The sequence below is a fragment of the Carettochelys insculpta genome, chromosome 10, assembly GCF_033958435.1.
Source record: "Carettochelys insculpta isolate YL-2023 chromosome 10, ASM3395843v1, whole genome shotgun sequence".
NCBI lineage: Eukaryota > Metazoa > Chordata > Testudines > Carettochelyidae > Carettochelys > Carettochelys insculpta.
In genome coordinates this window covers 11,315,251-11,332,895 of record NC_134146.1, presented here as the reverse complement: position 1 = coordinate 11,332,895, position 17,645 = coordinate 11,315,251, and the positions used below count along the sequence as shown (strand labels likewise).

The following is a 17,645-nucleotide window of genomic DNA, read 5'->3' as shown; positions in this document are numbered from 1 at the left end:
GCATCCTGGAAGGGTCAAGGGGGGTTACCAGGGACCTGGCTCTCTGCCATCTCATGTGGCTCCGGAGTCTGGTGTGGGTACAGACAGTATGCTGCTGGGCTGCTTCCACACTCTCAGCTTCCTGCCACAGGGTTTCTGGGGCTCTCTGTAGCTTTAAGAATGGCCAGAGGCAGGGACCATAGAACTATGATGGCTGCGAACAGAGAGTGGCCCCGGCGCAGCTGGCAGGAGCCATGGAAGACTCTTCTGTCGACAGAAGGCCCCCCAGAGCATCCAGACTGGGTTTCTGTCAACAGAGGTCTGTCAGGACAGGTGTTCTGCCTCATGGGGAAGTGTCAATTTACTGCTGACAGAATGTCTTTGTAATGTCGATGGTCTACAGGTTTCATCAGAAAACCACCAGTGTCATCGACAAACCCTCCGGCATAGATGTAGCCCTGCCATGGCCAGTTCAGAAGTTACTTGGGGGAGGGGCAGGTATCTGTCCTTCGCCCCATGCCACTGTGGAGGGACCAGTGTTAAAAAGGTCTCAGGCAGCCATGAAATGGAATCAGCTGATGCTAGTTATTCCAAGGTAGTCTTGTCTCAGATTCTAGATTCTGAATTTATCTGAGACAACCCCTTTTAACTGATCCTGATTGACCCATAGTAACCCACTTCTAGTTAACACAGGAGTGGGCTTTTCACCTTTCTAGGGCTTTTACCCTTTTCCACTCTATCACAGCCATCTGGCCTGACTTTATGACAGATCTTAAACACTGTTGTTAAAGGACTTATCCAAAGTCCATTGAAGTTAATAGAAAATGATCTATTTGACCTCGATGGGCTTTGGATTAGGCACCATGGATCACAGACCTGGCAAAGTCCCGCTAGTGGCAGGTTGCAAGGCTGTTATGATTGAACCCAACCCTGCAGCCCAAGGGCTTTCAAGCCATCTTTATCTGAGCAAAGGCCAGACTACTACTGTCTGTGCGGCTCCTTCTGGGGTCAGATCACTTGATGTGAAAAGGGGCTCAGCTGTGTTTAGCTCTGTCATGGGGTTGCGTGTCCATCCCGCTCAGAGGCAGGGCATTGGCCCTCCACCCCATGTGCATGCCAGTTTCAGTCTGGCCTAATGGCCATGATCAAGAAGCAGCAAGGCCTAGCAGCCAAAGTCAGTAGCAATGTGCCCCTCCCTCAGGACAGTAAGGCTTAGTGGCTAGAATCAGTAGTCACATTCCCTCATGCACAGTAGCATGACTTAGCCTGTATCAACAGCAGCAGCTATAACACCCCCTAGGGGAACTGGGCCCTCCTTCTCTGTCAGGTCCCAGCCCAGAGCCCTTTCAGCACTGGAGTGGTTCACTACAAGCCTTGCAGAGAATCCACCTGCAATGCACCGAGCTCTCAGGGACAATAGCTCCTGCCCTGGACTACTTCCGACCAGATTCACAGTAGCAGTCTCCTTTGCCAATTTTTTCTGAACAAAGGTCTTCTCCAGCCATATTTTGCTGGCTGGCCTCAACGGACCTTACTGTCTGTAGCTCTTGTTCAGGAGCTTCTCCAGCACCTCCTTCCCCAGCAGCAGTCAGCCCAGACTATGTAGTGGGCCTCCAGCTTGACCATGCCCACCAGGGCTATGGGGGCAGAGCTTCCTCCACCAGCTAACTGGGGTTAACCCCTGCAGGCTCACTGGAAAGTCGGCACATCTTGCCATAAACTCCAAAGCTGGTACTGAGACCTCCCAAGCCTCTGATTTACCCTCTTCCAGACACCCACTGTGGTCACTCTGGTTTAGAGCTGAATCCCTCCAGGACTGTTTAAAACAAGGAGCAGGCTTTTTCCCAAGAACCACTTAAACAGATGTTAATGTTTTGACTGCACAGCAGAGATGTCTATGCAACGTAACCAACTGCCCAATGTAGTTCTCCCCATCAGAGCACTGTACATTACTGGGAGTATTTTGAGTTTGATAAATGTCCACAAGGGAGCCCCTCCTGCCCTACTTCTCCTGTGGGGCTTCTTCAGGCAGGGGAACTTCAAATTTAAAACCCATCTCCACCTTTTCTGTTTTTCTTCTTCCTCTGGCCATTCTCCTTTCTCCAATCCCCAACAGCTGTTTTGTGAATGTCCTGAAGGTGAGGTTCATGTGAGAGGAATGGGGTTAGCATTTCACATGCTGCGGGTACCCAGACAACACCCCTTCCTTTATCTGTTTTCTTTTGCTCACTTGCAGCAAATTCCCTTGTCTTCAATAATACCAGATAAATGCAGGATGTAATTTTCAAGTCATCAATCTGACAATCTGCACATGCCTTAAGCATTCCTTGAGAAGGGGAGAGGCAGCCTCATAGGGGCACATGTATGTTGAATTTTTGGCCATGTTAGCATATTAGTGATTGCCAATCTTTCTGTTCTAAAGCTGTCAATAATCTGGCATTTTATAAGGTTCTTTCCACTCTGAGAGGTGATTTATTACCTCGTTCAGAACTTCACCCATGATGGAGGTAGGATGCATCTCAAAAATGCCATGAAAAACAAAGGCAGGCATCTCAAGGATTAAACGCCATCTCTTGTTAAGGCCCTGCTCGTACAGTTTTAGGGATCATTATTCACTTTTTGTGATTTTGAAGAGGGGTGGATATTATTAATGTCTTGGCACTATAAACTTTCATGGGGGTCCAGTAAAAAGCTTGCAGTGACATCAGTGCAGTTGTTTTTTGCCCCTTCGAATTGCATGAGTGAAAATCCTCATATCTTACACACACATCAGGTTGTCTCTTAAGTATCATGGCTTTACTCTGCAGGTATAAACTACAATTTAAAGTGCAGACTCTGTTGCGGGAGTGTACAAATGGTGGTCAAGAGCTTAAACTTCAGATGTTAGGGATCTGATCATTCCTCCACTGCAGTTAATGACCAATTTTTATCTATATTTTTTATCACTCCTCATAATGGCTTCTGAGTACTTATTGTCGTACATGGGACCAGGATTTAAACCCTAGTGGGTATATAAAATTGAAAAATAGACATTTTATAGCCTTGGTTCTTGCGCAGACTGAACATTTTTAGAATCCTTATTTATAAACAAAAAGTACCTTTCGATACATTAATTAGTCAGATACTTGTTTAAAACACCCTCAGATTATGGGGATCTGGATTCAAACTCCACAGCTGGATCTTAGTTACAGTTATCCAAATTAAATCAGAATACTCCCAGCTCTTGGAGAACCTTGTTGCAGAAAACATTACGATTCAATCTCCCCTTTAATTTAGTTGATTATTTCTGATTTAATACTTTTTTGAGGCAATATATATCAATAATAAAAATACATTTATTTTGTTTCAGGTACTGTTTCACTTACATCTTTGGCTATACTCTCTTATGAAAGGTATTGTACAATGATACGAACTACAGAAGCAGATGCCACAAACTATAGGAAAATATGGATGGGAATTTTCGTGTCATGGATGTACTCTTTATTCTGGACTTTACCACCTCTTTTTGGATGGAGTAGCTATGGACTGGAAGGAGCAGGGACAACTTGTTCAGTAAACTGGCATTCGAGAGATGTTAACAACATATCATACATCATATGTCTCTTCATTTTCTGCCTTGTAATCCCTTTTTTTGTTATTGTTTACTCTTATGGGAAGCTGCTATGTGCTATAAAGCAGGTAAGTACATTTTTATCCTTGTATTTTTCTATAAACATGAGCAGAAGCCAACATATGTTGTTTAAATTTCATGGCTAATCTTCATTGGTTGGTAGGACTTGACCAAAAAAGATATCAGGTACTACAGTGGTGGGCATCACAAACTTATGAAGGGTGCTGCACTAGTCCAATTTAACTGTTTTTTTTTTTGATAGGGAGATCATTAGTGACAATGCTGTACCAGGGCCTAAGCACATGGTTAAATGTAAGCACTCGAATAATCCCATGGAAGTATGCCCTTTGTAGCTGAGAAGGATCAGAGACAGCAAAATTTGCTCTCTTGAATATTTGGTTTTGTCAAGCAAAGCACTTAAGGACCTGTTTCTCTTTAGTAGCTGAGCAGTCTCACTGACAATGAAATTTCTGGCTTGTAAACATCATTGGTATGGTGAATGCAAACCAAATAGCAACATGTAAATTCCTATTATCATTATGTTATCACTCAATCAGGAGATAAAACAGAGTCTTAGAGGAAAAAGAAAATGGAGCTTTTGTGTTCAAAAATCTGTCATGAATCCATCTACCTATCCCCCGTACAAGAATGAAATTATCTTTAAAGTAGGCTAAAGTTTGACAGAAAGTCATATCTTTTAAAAAGAGAGGTTAACCCTGAAACCCTTTTCAGGTATGAGTCTGAGCACTACTAAAAATAAAATTCAGCTTACTGTGCTCATGAAATAGACTCTTTCACTTTAAGTCCTTTATCACAGAGGTAATCAAGTTCAGCCCCCTGCCTAAAGCAGGATCAACCCGAACTAAATCATCCCAGTCAGGACTTTGTCAAGCGAGGACTTAAAAACCTTCTCATCCCCTGTTACACCTCCTCTACTTAAGATGCACTGATGACATCTTTACAATTTGGACCCATGGTATAGAGACTCTAGAAGAATTTCACAGAGACTTTAACAATCTGCATCCCACCATCAACTTATACCTCAATTACTCCACGCGAGAGATACCTTTCTTGGACACTACAGTACAAATCAAGGATGGGCTGATCAGTAACACACTCTACCAGAAACCCACTGATCGCTATACTTACGTACACGTTTCTAGCTTCCATCCTGCACACATAACTAGATCCATTGTTTACAGTCAAGCCCTTAGGTACGATCGCATTTGCTCTGATCCTACTGACAGAGACTGAAAACTACAAGATCTTTACCAAATAAATATTCATAAACCTGAATTACGCACCAAGAGAAATAAAAAAAACAAACGACAGGGCCAGACGAATACCCAGGGACCAGCTACTCCAAGATAGGCCCAAAACAGCAAAGAACAGAACACCACTGGTCATCACCTACAGCCCCCAACTCAAACCACTGCAACGAATTATTAAAGACCTATAACTTAATCTTAATCAGGATGCCACACTCCAGAAGGCCTTAGGTGACAGGCCTGTTCTCTCCTACAGACAACCTCCCAACCTTATGAGGATTCTCACCAACAGCCACAGTCTATACCGCAGGAACACCAGTCCTGGAACTTTTCCTTGCACCAAAGGCCGCTGCCAGCTTTGTCTACATATCTATTCTGGAGATACCATCACTGTACCTAACCAGGTTATTCACAGAATCACGGGCACATTGTCATGTTCTTCAACTAACATCATATATGCCATCAAGTGCCAACAATGCCCAGATGCTTTGTATATTGGACAGACTTCAAACTCTCTTAGACAAAGAGTTAATGGGCACAAAAGAGACATAAAAACACTCCTAATCCACAAACCTGTTAGCCAGCATTTTAATGGAGTGGGCCATTCTGTTACTGACTGAAGAGTTTGTGTGTTACTCAAGAGGAATTTTCACAACACTCTTGAAAGAGAGGCTGCTGAACTCTCTTTTATATTCACATTCAACACATTAACACATGGTTTGAACAAGGATGGGAATTTTCTGGGTCACTATTGGGGCTCGTTTGCATACTTGGCTTAATCCAATTCTTGACTTCCTCGCTTTCTGCCCCTCTGCTCTCTGATTTGCTCACCTTGATAATTTTTTTTTCTGATCTGTCCACCTAGATTACTCTTTTTGGTTCTCTGCACCTTAAATGTTGAGTCTGTTCTGGTATGGCTATGGTCTGAAGAAGTGGGTCTGTCCCACGAAAACTCATGTAATTATTTTGTTCATCTTTAAAGTGCTACTTGACTGCTTTTTTGTTTTGATAGTATATAGACTAGCGCGGCTTTCTCACTGTTACCTTCAAGGATGGAGATGCTACCACCTCTCTAGATAACACATTCCAGTGCTTCAGCCTTCCTAGTAAAATAGTTTTTCCTAATATGCAACCTGCACCTTCCGCTCTGTAACTTGAGACCATTGCTCATTGTTCTGCCATCTGTCACTACTGAGAACAGCCTCTGTCCATCCTCTTTAGAGTCCCCTTTCAGGAAGTTGAAGGCTGCTATTAAATCACCCCTCAGTCTTCTCTTTTGCAAACTAAATGAGCCCAAATCCCCCAGCCTCTCCTCGTAGGTCATATACTCCAGCCCCTTAATCATTTTGGTTGCCCTCCGCTGGACCCTCTCCAGTCATCCAATTCTTTTCTATACTGGGGGCCCAGAGCTGGGACGCAGTACTCCAGATGTGGCCTCACCAGTGCCAAGTAGAAGGGAATAGTAACTTCCCAAGATCTACTGGAAATGCTCCTCCTAATGTAGCTCAATATGCTATTAGCATTCTTGGCTACAAGGGCACACTGGTAACTCCTATCCAGCTTTTCATCCACTATAATCCCCGGCTCCTTTTCTGATACACTGCTACTTAGCCAGTTGTCCCCTAGCCTGTAACATTGCTTGGGCTTCTTCTGTCCCAAGTGCAGGACTCTGCACTTGTCCTTGTTGAACCTCATCAGATTCCTTTTGGCCTAATCCTCCAATTTATCTAGGTCACGCTGGACCCTATCCCTACCCTCCAACATATTTTGTGCTCCTAGCTTAATGTCATTTGGAAATTTGCTGAGGGCATAATTCAACTCTTTATCCGGGTCACTAATAAAGATGTTGAACAATACCAGCCCTAAAAGTGATCCTTGAGGCACTCCACTGGAAATTGAGTGCCAACAAGACATAGAGCTGTTGATCACTACCCATTGGGCCTAATTGTCTAGCCAGCTTTCTATCCACCTTACAGTCTATTTATCCTATGCATACTTCCTTAACTTATGGGCAGGAATATTGTGGGAGACTGTATCAAAAGCTTTGCAAAATCAAGCTATATTCATTCACATCCATTGACCGCCCCATGTCCACAGAGACAGTTACCTGTTCATAGAAGCTAATCAGATTGGTCAGGTGTGATTTGCCCTGGGTGAATCCATTTTGACTGTTCCTCATCATTTCACCCTCTTCCAAGGAACATCACCATGATTTTTCAGGGGATTGAGGTAAGGCTGGCTAGTCTATAGTTCCCTGGATTGTTTGTCTTTCCTTTTTTAAAGATGGGGATTATATCTGCCCTTTTCCAATCATCTGGAACCTCTCCCAATCTCCACACATTTTCAAAGGTAATGCCCAAAGGCTCTGAAATGACGTTTGCCAATTTCCTCGGTACCCTTGGATGCATTAAATCCGGATTTGTGTGTCAAGGTTTTCTAAAGAGCACTTAACCTGTTCCTTCTCCACCGAGGACTGCCCCCTTCCTTCCCAAAGTGCATTGCTCTGTGCAGTAATCTGGGAGCTGACCTTGTGTGTGACGACAGAGACAAAAAAAACATTGAGTACTTCAGCTTTCTCCACATCATCTGGCACAAGGTTACCTCCCTCATCCAGTAAGGGCCCCACATGCTCCCTCATCACCCTTTTATTGTTAACCTGCCTGTGGAAACTTTTTTTGTTTCCCTTCAGATTCCTCACATTAATCTGCTAGATCTTCAAAAAGCAAACACTTGTGTGACAAGGGAAGCATGAGCCCCTCTACAACAATTAACCTGCCTCCAACTTTTGTTCCCTAGGCAAAAGCTATTTATATTTTAACTTACTTACATATTGATATAATTTTACTGTGTTGGGGAACCCCATTCCCCTGGGGTACAGTGTCCCCCCCAGGTCCGAGGCTGGAGGTCAAAGCAGTGAGGCAAGAGTGAGATCTAAAAGGAAGCTTTATTATGCATGCATGCAGCCTGCCAGCTTCCAAAGAAGTGGGAGCCCTGAGGACCAGTTCCATGGACTCTTTATACAGTTTGTTTAGACAGTTTTGTCATGAATTGTCTTCTTTAACATAAGAAAGTCTCAGCAGAATTGCCCTGAGACGTGTCTGTAAGCACCAGCTGTGCTTGAGGCCAGTTTACACTACAAAGGTACAGGATAACCCAGACAGAGGAGGCTACAGGATAAATCCTCTCTAGGTGACAAGATAGGGACTTCAAAGAAGTGTAGATGACCGCCTAGTATCCCCTTACAGAGTGAGGCCTGATTAGGGTGGAAAAAAACTCTTTTAACCCTTAGAGCAGTTTTGCCCCCACAACTGAAACTGGCATGCAGTTCCATAATGGTGCAAAATTCGGAATACTGAAGGTTCTGACAGTGTTGGCCAAATACTACGCCCCACACCGCTGACATTCTTCTCTGAGGAGAATATTTGTGTTTCAAAAAGCAACTAGAGACTGTGGGCGAACTGGTCAGCTGGAGGAAGCAAACAAAGGAGGGAACTTGCTGCCATGGCCACAACTAGCAGAAGGAGGCACCGGGGGAATCAACTAGGGAAGTGGCCCAGGGAGAAGATCTGTGGGGGCAAGGGCAACAGGAGTCAGCCCTCGCTGCTAGCAGCCATCCAGGGTCCCTGGGCCGGAACCTGGAACAGGTGGGTGGGGACTGGGTTCCCCCCAGGCCATCCCCTGCCCCAGCAAGGGTAATGGGGTTTGTATGGTGGGACCAATGGATTGATCAGAGGACCTGGGGCCCAGGAACGAGACTGACCCTGCCACAATACAGAGACACAAAAACAATAATGTATTTCAATATTTTTAATGAGATGGATAAGCCTGAGACCCAGCAGCCAAACATGCTATGCGCCCCTTATGAAATTTCACATCCCTCACTTTGTGCACCCTGTTCTAGTTCTTGGTGCAGTTAAAGCTCAGGCCCTGAATGGAAAAAAGCCTGAGTGTGGACGAAGAAAAAACCCAGAAGCCCTCAGGTTTATGCTCAGAGTGAAGTAGTCTCCTTGCACATATGCAATAGTTTACTGTAAATTTAAGTACAATTGGAAGTGAAAATTGCACATATCCCTCCTTTCTCTAGCATACCAGGGTTCACTTCAACTTCTGGAAGGTGGGGCTCTAAAGAGGATGGAGAGAGGCTCTTGTCCATAGTGATGGATGGCAAAACAAAGACCAATGGCCTCAAGTTACTGCATGGGAGGTCTAGGTTGCTTATTAGGAAAAACTATTTCACCAGGGCTGCATCTACACTAGCCCGCTCCTTTTGGAAGGGGCATTATAATGATCAAGTGGGGAAGATGCTAATGAGGCACTACCATGAATATGCAGTGCCTCATTAGCATAATGGTGGCCACACATGATTTGAAAGTGCCGCTTTCAAATCGCATGCCACCCGTGTAGACGGGGGCCTTTCGAAAGGACCCCCTGGGCTTCGAAAGCTCCTTCTTCCTAAAACCAAACAGGAAACAGGAAGAAGGGGCTTTTGAAGTCTGGAGGGTCCTTTTGAAAGGCCTCCATCTACACAGGTGATGTGCAAATCACTTTTGAATTGTGTGTGGATGCCATTATGCTAATTAAGCACTGCATATCCATGGCAGTGCCTCATTCGCATTTTCCCAACTTGCTCATTACCATGCCCCTTCCGAAAAGAAGGGGTTAGTGTAGACATAGCCCAGGAAAGTGGTGAAGCACTGGAATGCTTTACTGGGAGAGATGGTGAAATTTCCGTCCCTAGAGGTTTTCAAGTCCTGGCTTGACAAAGTCCTGGCTGGGATGATTTAGTTGGAGCTGATCCTGCTTTGGGCAGGGGGCTGGACTCAATGACCTCCTAAGGTCCCTTCCAGCCCTAGGATTCTATTATTCTGTAGGGTCATTTAAAAAGACACAGCAACTGCTGGGTCATCAGGTCCTCAAAGTGTTTCTCAAATTTACTGCTCACATTGCAGCAACACCTGGTGTAAAATGAAACTGCTTCATGTTGCTAGTGAGCTTCCAATCAACAACTTATTTAGGGAAACAGGAAACTTACATGTGGATAAGTGGCCAACTTTTTTCTGTCACCTGGAACTGCCTCTCCAGTTTTGCTCTGCTTTACTACCAGTTTTCTCTAGCAAGCTGATAGCTGGTCCCCTAGCCAATCTGGAAAAATCCCATGTAGTAGTTGGAAGTAACCATATGTTGTCCTGGAAGGTCTCCTGCTTCATCAGTGATGATAATTTCTTGGCCACCTTGGCTATGCCCCCACTGTATATCACATTAGCCCTGGACAAATGGCTAATAAGGTAGACTCCAAGAGAGCCCCCAAAGACCACAGAATCAGATAAGGATTGAATGAACCAGGCCAGAGTTATTGAAAATAAAGCAGAGTCTTTGTTTCCCTGGACCAGAGATCTGTGTTTAGGCTAACACTTGTATGCCTGTTACAATGGACTTGACTCACTCAGTAACATGGGATCCACCACTGCCCCCGCAGCTGTGCAAAGACAACTCTTTGGGTACACTTTTATAGATGCATACAAACAAGTTACACATCAGTCCTGAAGTATCAGGTAACCACGCTCTGACGTTACCTACTTACCACCCATTGCCTTGTATATGAGGATTTCGACACTATCTATCATGCTGTCAGGTCAGACCTGGGTCAGTATGTTCCTGTTATCTCTGGGGTGTGTGTTGGTTCTGAGATATTTCTTAACAAATGTTCTGTTATGATCCCTATGGAACAGGTTTACAGACTGTGCATAGTACCTCTTAGGCTAGATCTACACTAGGGTAGAAAGTCAATCTCTGACACACAAGTCTAGCTATGCCATTAGTGTCTCTAGAATCAATGTATCAGAATCAACATTCTTACGTAAAAAAACAGGAAGTCCTGTGGCACCTTATAGACTAACAGATATTTTGGAGCACAAGCTTTTGTGGGCAAAGATCCACTTCAGCAAATGCATGGAGGTGACCACTGGTCAGCTTTGGCCCTCCCCTTTACTGAGACCCGCCCCCTTTAAATCCTTCTCTGAAGCCCCTGCCCCCACTCATGCATCTGACAAAGCGGATCTTTGCCCACGAAAGCTTATACTCAAAACTATCTGTTAGTCTATAAGGTGCCACAGGACTTCTTTTTGTTTTTGAAGATACAGACTAACACGGCTCCATCTCTGATACTAGTCACCATTCTTATGTAGTGTAGATCAGGGATCTTCAGGCTCATGCTGACATCCCTTACTCCACACGATAACTTGAAGTACCAGGGTCGATGGCCAAGCCCAGAAAGATCAATTTTGCCACCCCTTAACACATGCAGCAAAATTGAACTCCAGTAGATCAACCATGGTGTGGTCGATCATCAGGTAAGTGTAGATTCACCTTTAGTGTTTTATACCATTAAACGTGTTTGAGACAGATTCTTTTAGCAAGTCCTCTCTCTTGGTCACAGCTTAGCATTAGCAGAGTCCTGCCCATTGTGGCTTAGGCCTTAAGCCTCATAGTAGGCATGTCATACATGAGCTTATGTTTCAGGCCCTCATCTTACTACAGTCTTCTCCTTCCAGGGTTAATAAGAGTTCTTGAAATTAATTAGTACTTTGGGTATTTCTGTAGCCAAGACCCAGGGAAAAAAGAGAGGGTGTCCCATTCCATCCAGTCCCACAAAAATAAATGGCAGTAAAAGAGACTGACTAGTCATCCGAGCTCCTTCTCATCCAGGGGCTACTGCTAGTCAGGTCCTGCATTATGATCTTCTTCTGCCCTCTTATTATCCCTTCAGAGAAACTTCCTTCCCTCCTCAATCAAAGAAAACACTCAGCCTCTATGTTATGGATGATAATTTGCTATAGCTAATGCAATTCCTGTCTCTTCCTGGCCTGAATTAGCCCATTTCTACTCCCCATCTGCATGGGATTTCTACACCTCCAGCCTACTTTCACTCTGGTAAACATCGGTTTCTTCCCCTCTTCTTGTTCACTAGGAAATCTGCACAGTGGGGCTGTCACAGGGTCAGCCTGCTCTCAGATGTTCATCTGTGGTGCAGGGCACTCTGTGCAATCTTGACCACTGCCTTCTGAGTCCTGAAGGTGGGATCTGATGAACCCTGTCCACCCCCTGGACCTGGGCCTTATCCAGGTCAAAATTCAGCCCTTCACTTGGAGCTGTCCAGCTGCTGCTGGGCTCGCAGGCAGCATGGGCATCTGCCTGGGTCAAGCTCCTGAATGGAACTGCCTGGTCCTAACCCAGTGGTTTTTTTTGTTTTTTTTTAATATTGGTCTGCTGGGCCCTGATTGGCTGCCACTAAGGTAGCTGCTCTATCCTCCCTGGAAGACCTCTTGTCTGCTCCTTGCTGAGTTTGGCAAGGCCTCTGTCCTACTCTAGAGGGTGTCAGGGCTTAGTCCACCCCATCACAGGTGCCAAGAGTCTCACTAGACCCATAGAACAACAAGAAGTCTTGTGGCACCTTATAGACCTACAGATATTTTGGAGCATAAGCTTTCATGGGCCATGACCCCCTTCAAGTGGGTCTTGGCCCATGAAAGCTTATGCTTCAAAATATCTGTTTGTGTGTAAGGTGTCACGGGACTTCTTCTTGTTCTCGAAGATACAGACTAACACGACTATCTCTCTGATACCAGGCCCATAGGTAAGGCAGTGGGGTGGATGTTTTCTGTGCCCCCAGAAGGGATGGGCCTGAGCAGAAGAGGCAGGGCTAGGGGCAGAGCCTGGAGAGGTATCTGCCTGGAGTAGTTACTCTCCCCACCCCCAAGACCCCTTGGTGGTGTCCACAGTACACTGTGCAGCGCTCTGGCAGTGATTTAATGGGTCTGGGGCTCCTGCTGCTGCTGTGGCAGCATCTGGGAACCCTGGGACCTTTTGTATTGCCAGGCCCCAGGGCAGTTGCCTCTTGTCTTTCCCTACCCCAGTGAGCTGACCTGAATCAGAATCTGTTATTCCTTAGTACAAGTAGGTGAAATATTTTTGAGCAAATATTTATACACCAAAAGTGCAGCTTTGATACCCAAAAAACTATTCATGAATCTGACTCAATAGTTTTGACTTGGGAATTGATTCTCAGGGCCAGCAAACTCTCTGTATGCATGTGTAACCTTCCCCTCATAGTCTTAACCTCTGATTTTAGGGAAAGCCAGGTCTGAATCCCCACCTTGGAGAAAAAAATGGAACTTTAATCTGACATTATCCAAGGGAAACACCTACACCAAATTATTCTGATCAGGGTTTTTCTCACTCTTTGTTGAAGCGGTTCCACATCATAAAATACTTAAATATTCCTTGGGCCAAAACTTGAGCATGAGAATGATGCTACACACTGGTGGTTAAGGCTCTCATCTAGGATGTAGGGTTTGTGGGTGTAAATCCCTCTTTAGAGGAGGCAAATAAAAGATTTTAGTCCACATCTCCAACTTGCTAGGTAAGTGCCTTCAACATTAGGCTACATAGGGCCGTTCTTCTCATGACCCAATGAATGGCAAAGTCTGTATACAAAATGGAACTGTGACTGAGAGCAACCCACCCCTAGATAGCCTAAACTATTGCTTAGGGTGTTCACATGGAAGAGGAAAAGTAGAGTTCAAATCCCTGCTCCGGGGTGTATCTCTCACAACCCAGGTATGTGCCCTAATCATGGGGGTAGAGGTTATAAATGTGGAATAGGACTTGGAAGAGAGCTGAAAGACTGTTTTTGTTGTGCTTTGTTTGTTCAGAAAAAACGCCAAAATCAGGGAAGATAGACAGACAGACAGACAAAAAGAAAGACTCTTCCCTGATTTTGGGAGCTATTGACTGAACAAACAAAACACAACAAAAGTATTCACCCAGCTCTATTCACCTCCAAAAAACCAGACAGCAGGTCTAAACGCACAATTATCTCTCCTTTCTCCACCATATAACTCCAGAAGCTTCTATGTCTTAGGCATCTGAGGGTCTCACACATGCTGAATTGGAGATTTTTAAATGTGAAGCATCAGTAAATGACTTCACCGGTACTCAATATTTATATCAGCCATCCCTGCAGCATACTTGTCCAGCAGAATATGGGGGAAGGGGCTGCCTCCGGCATATGAAGTAACTCTCCAGAAACTGCAAACCTGTGTCTAATTTTGCTGTTAGCTTCTCATGAGATGAATTTGTATTACATACATGGCTTAACATGAAATTTACAGACAAATGTGAGCTGGGATATTGCTGAACAAAACTGAGGCAGTCGAAACCCAGTTATGACTCCGAAGAGGGACCCAAATTCCAAACAAAGAGTAAACATCCCTTATATACATTTTTTACCTTGTGTCAGCAGCAAAATGTATTTGTGCTGATGGAAAGAGGGTCTAGGACAGTATATGGTAATACCATATGAAACTGGTTCTGCCAAGTTCTCACTTGTTCAGGTATCAATCTTGAATAATGCCACTTAAATAATGGAGCTCTGCCATGCTGTCAGCAGTGTAAATGACAGCAGATTGTGGCTCTCTATGCTTATCTCCAGACCCTTCTCTGGCTCACTTTGAAATCAGAATTCCAAGAGCAGGAACAGAGCTACTGGTAAAGCAACGAAAGACTGTTCCTCTTCCTTGTTCCACTGTACCAATGCCCAGGCAGTTTTGCCTCCCTCACTCCTATAAAACATAGCATGTCCTAAACATACCATTTACCAGTATCTAGCTACGTTTTAAATCATGCTCCTCACCCTTGTACTTGAATTTTAAAGAACACTCCATTTATTGTAAAAGGAGAGAGCTGATCATTGTTTTCCCTGTTCACATTTCTATAACTGAACTCTATTGCTCTTCAAATGGGGGCTCCCAGCTCAGTAATAGCCCAAGAAAGGACCATGGTGCTAGAAGCAAGGATTTGAATTGTTTGGGACCCAGGGTGCTGGTGCAAAGCAAAATGTTGGGAGGTTCAGAGGGAAGGGGCGACCACAAGCAAGCCTGTTTTTAGTGACATTGTGATCCCATGTATCATATCATTACCACTCACTGAACTTTGGCTCAGGTCCCCTGCTATAATGCCTGCAGGGAGGAGTTTGGCCAGTACACCACTCAAGCCTGGTCATGGCTCAAGAGGTGTCTCAGGCCTCTGACTATCCCTATTGTTACAACCCTACTGAGTTCAAGTAACAGAGAGGTAGCCGTGTTAGTCTGTATCTTCAAAACCAACAAGAAGTCCTGTGGTACTGTCTGAAGAAGTGGGTCTGTCCCACGAAAGCTCACCCAATAAACTATTTTGCTAGTCTTTAAAGTGCTACTTGACTGCTTTTTGTTTTGATAGTGTATAGACTAGCACAGCTCCCTCTCTGTTACTACTAACAGATATAGTGGAGCATAAGCTTTCGTGGGCAAAGACCCGCTTCATCAGATGTATGAGTGGCAAGGGTGGTTTCAGTGGAGGATTTAAAGATGAGGGGGGAGGGGTCTCAGTAAAGGGGAAGGCCAGAGCTGACAAGGTCTATTCAGTCAGGGTGGAAATGGCCCATTATCGGGCAGTTAATGTGGAGGTGTGAACATCAAGAGAGGAGAAAACAAGCCAGTTCAGTCTGGGGGATGTGGCTCATTGTCAGATGCTAATGTGGAGGTGTGAACATCAAGAGCAGAGAAATTACTTTTGTAATGGGCCAACCACTCTCAGTCTCTGTTTAATCCTGGGCCAGTGGAGTCAAATTTGCAACTGAATGGCAGCTCTGAAATTTCTCTCTCCATTTTATTTTTGAAATTTTTTTTATTGTAGGACTGCTTCTTTTAAATCTGTTACTGAGTGTCCAGGGAGATTGAAATGTTCTCCTACAGGTTTTTGCCTGTTGCCATTCCCAATGTCTGATTTATGTCCATTTATTCTTTTACACAGAGACTGTCCTGTTTGGCCAATGTAAATTGCAGTGGGGCATTGCTGGCATATAGTGGCATATCTTATATTAGTAGATGTGCAGATGAAAGAGCCCCTGTGAATATATTGCTGGTGTAGATATGTGAGCAGAGTTGCCAGTGAGGTTTGGAGCTACTCTGTTGTGGTCTATAGTTGCTGGTGAGGATTTGTTTAAGGTTGGCAGGCTGTCTGTAGGCGAGGACAGGCCTGCCTCCCAAGGTCTGTGAGAGTGAAGGATCATTGTCCAGGATGGGTTGCAGATCCCTGATGATGCTTTGAAGAGGCTTTAGCTGGGGGCTGTATGTGATGGCCAGTGGTGTCCTCCTGTTTTTCTTGTGAGGCCTGTCTTGCAGCAGGTGGCTTCTGGGTAGACATCTGGCTCTGTCAATCTGTTTCTTTACTTCCTTAGGTGGTCATTGTAGTTTCAGAAAAGCTTGGTAAAGGTCCGAGTTCCGGTTCTCAGGTTCAGGTTCTATGATCCCCTGTCAAAAAGTGAGTTGACATTACCTTTTACCCGTTCCCCATCTTTGTTGCCTGTAATCCAGGAATGACTACAGTCAGTCACACCTCCTTCACCCAGCACACAACTGAAGCACCTTGGGGTATCTCTATGTGGAAGAAGCCACTCCAGTTCAAAGTTTTTTTTCATTGTTCTTGATTAAAGTAATGGAACAATATGGCCCTTAAATTGATTTTTCATCAAGTTCTATTGCCTGTATGCTTACCTGGAAAAGACTTTTCCCATCTAAATCTAAATGAAACTTGTAACATAAGTCAGACTGTTCTGAGACTTTGGGAAAAAAAGCTTTTTTCAAACTATAGCTCTAGCCTTGAATTTTTTTCCAGGAACTTATAGTCAAATATTTTTCTGTTAATATCCACTGAGACATTTAAATTAATTCAGCTTCTTTATGGTCCAGTCTAGCAAACCCTTACTGATATGTATATAGTCAGTTACTCCTGCAACAATTTCAATTGAGTCCTGAGGGACACCACGTGGGAATCAATACAGGACATGAATCAACACTAAGTCAATGGGTTCTTTCCATTGACTTTAACAGACATTGGAGACAACTGTTACATATTCATGTTTGCAAAACCAACCCCAGAGTCTACAGTGGAATGCAAAGACTGCAGGACTTCTCAGACAAGTAACGGTTCCTTTGGTCACTTAGAATGCAAAGAAATTATATTCTGGCACAACCTGAAAATGAACCTCTCAGGCACAATGTTGTTTTAAGAATTATGCAAATCCCCATTGATTTGAATTGCAGAGTTAGTACAAACCAGTTTGCTTTCATTTCACATTTGTGATTGCTGCTGTTTCTTTGGGTTCCAATGAATTTGAAAGAAAAAAATCTATGTGCTAAATTTCAGTTGGTATCGAAACAATAAGCTGGCCCAGGCTGACTCCAAACTTAGCCAAGGATTACTGACAGTACTAGCAAATCTTTCCATGGATCTGAGCTGAGGTTATAATTTGTAACACAACCAAAATAGGCAGATGTCATGAATCCCAAATCATGCAGACATTCTGATAGGTGCTAGTTTAACACAACAAGACATATGACCTTTTCCAGACCTCCCATGATAAGCATCATCAGTTTCAAAAGACTCTTAATGCTTTTGACACAGCAATTTGGACATAAATTAGATTGTGAAGATATACAGATTCTCAACTCAAGCGCGATGAGTTATATCATTTAAATTGAAAGAACACAGCACTCCTTTCGAAATTCCTCTTCCGCTCCCATTTCAGGAAGAGCTCCTCCTTTCGAAGGGTTTTTTCAAAGGCTTCTTTCAAAAGAAAATGTGCTTAGACACTGTGGGCCCTTTCTTATGAAACAGCAGTCCTCATAGTGCCTGATTTTTCAATCCCTGATTGCCGCCATGGAGGACTCCTTCTTTTGAAATAGCAGGCT

The 17,645-nt window shown here is 44.2% G+C and overlaps 1 protein-coding gene across 1 annotated transcript in view; it reads left to right on the top strand.

Annotated features, from left to right (window-relative positions):
* The window catches only part of LOC142018639 (vertebrate ancient opsin-like), a 58,867-nt gene that overhangs the window by 19,942 nt on the left and 21,280 nt on the right, over window positions 1-17,645 (top strand). The window contains exon 2 of the mRNA XM_075004598.1: window positions 3,329-3,657. Coding sequence (XP_074860699.1) covers window positions 3,329-3,657 — 329 coding nt within the window. The remainder of the gene's footprint in view (window positions 1-3,328; window positions 3,658-17,645) is intronic.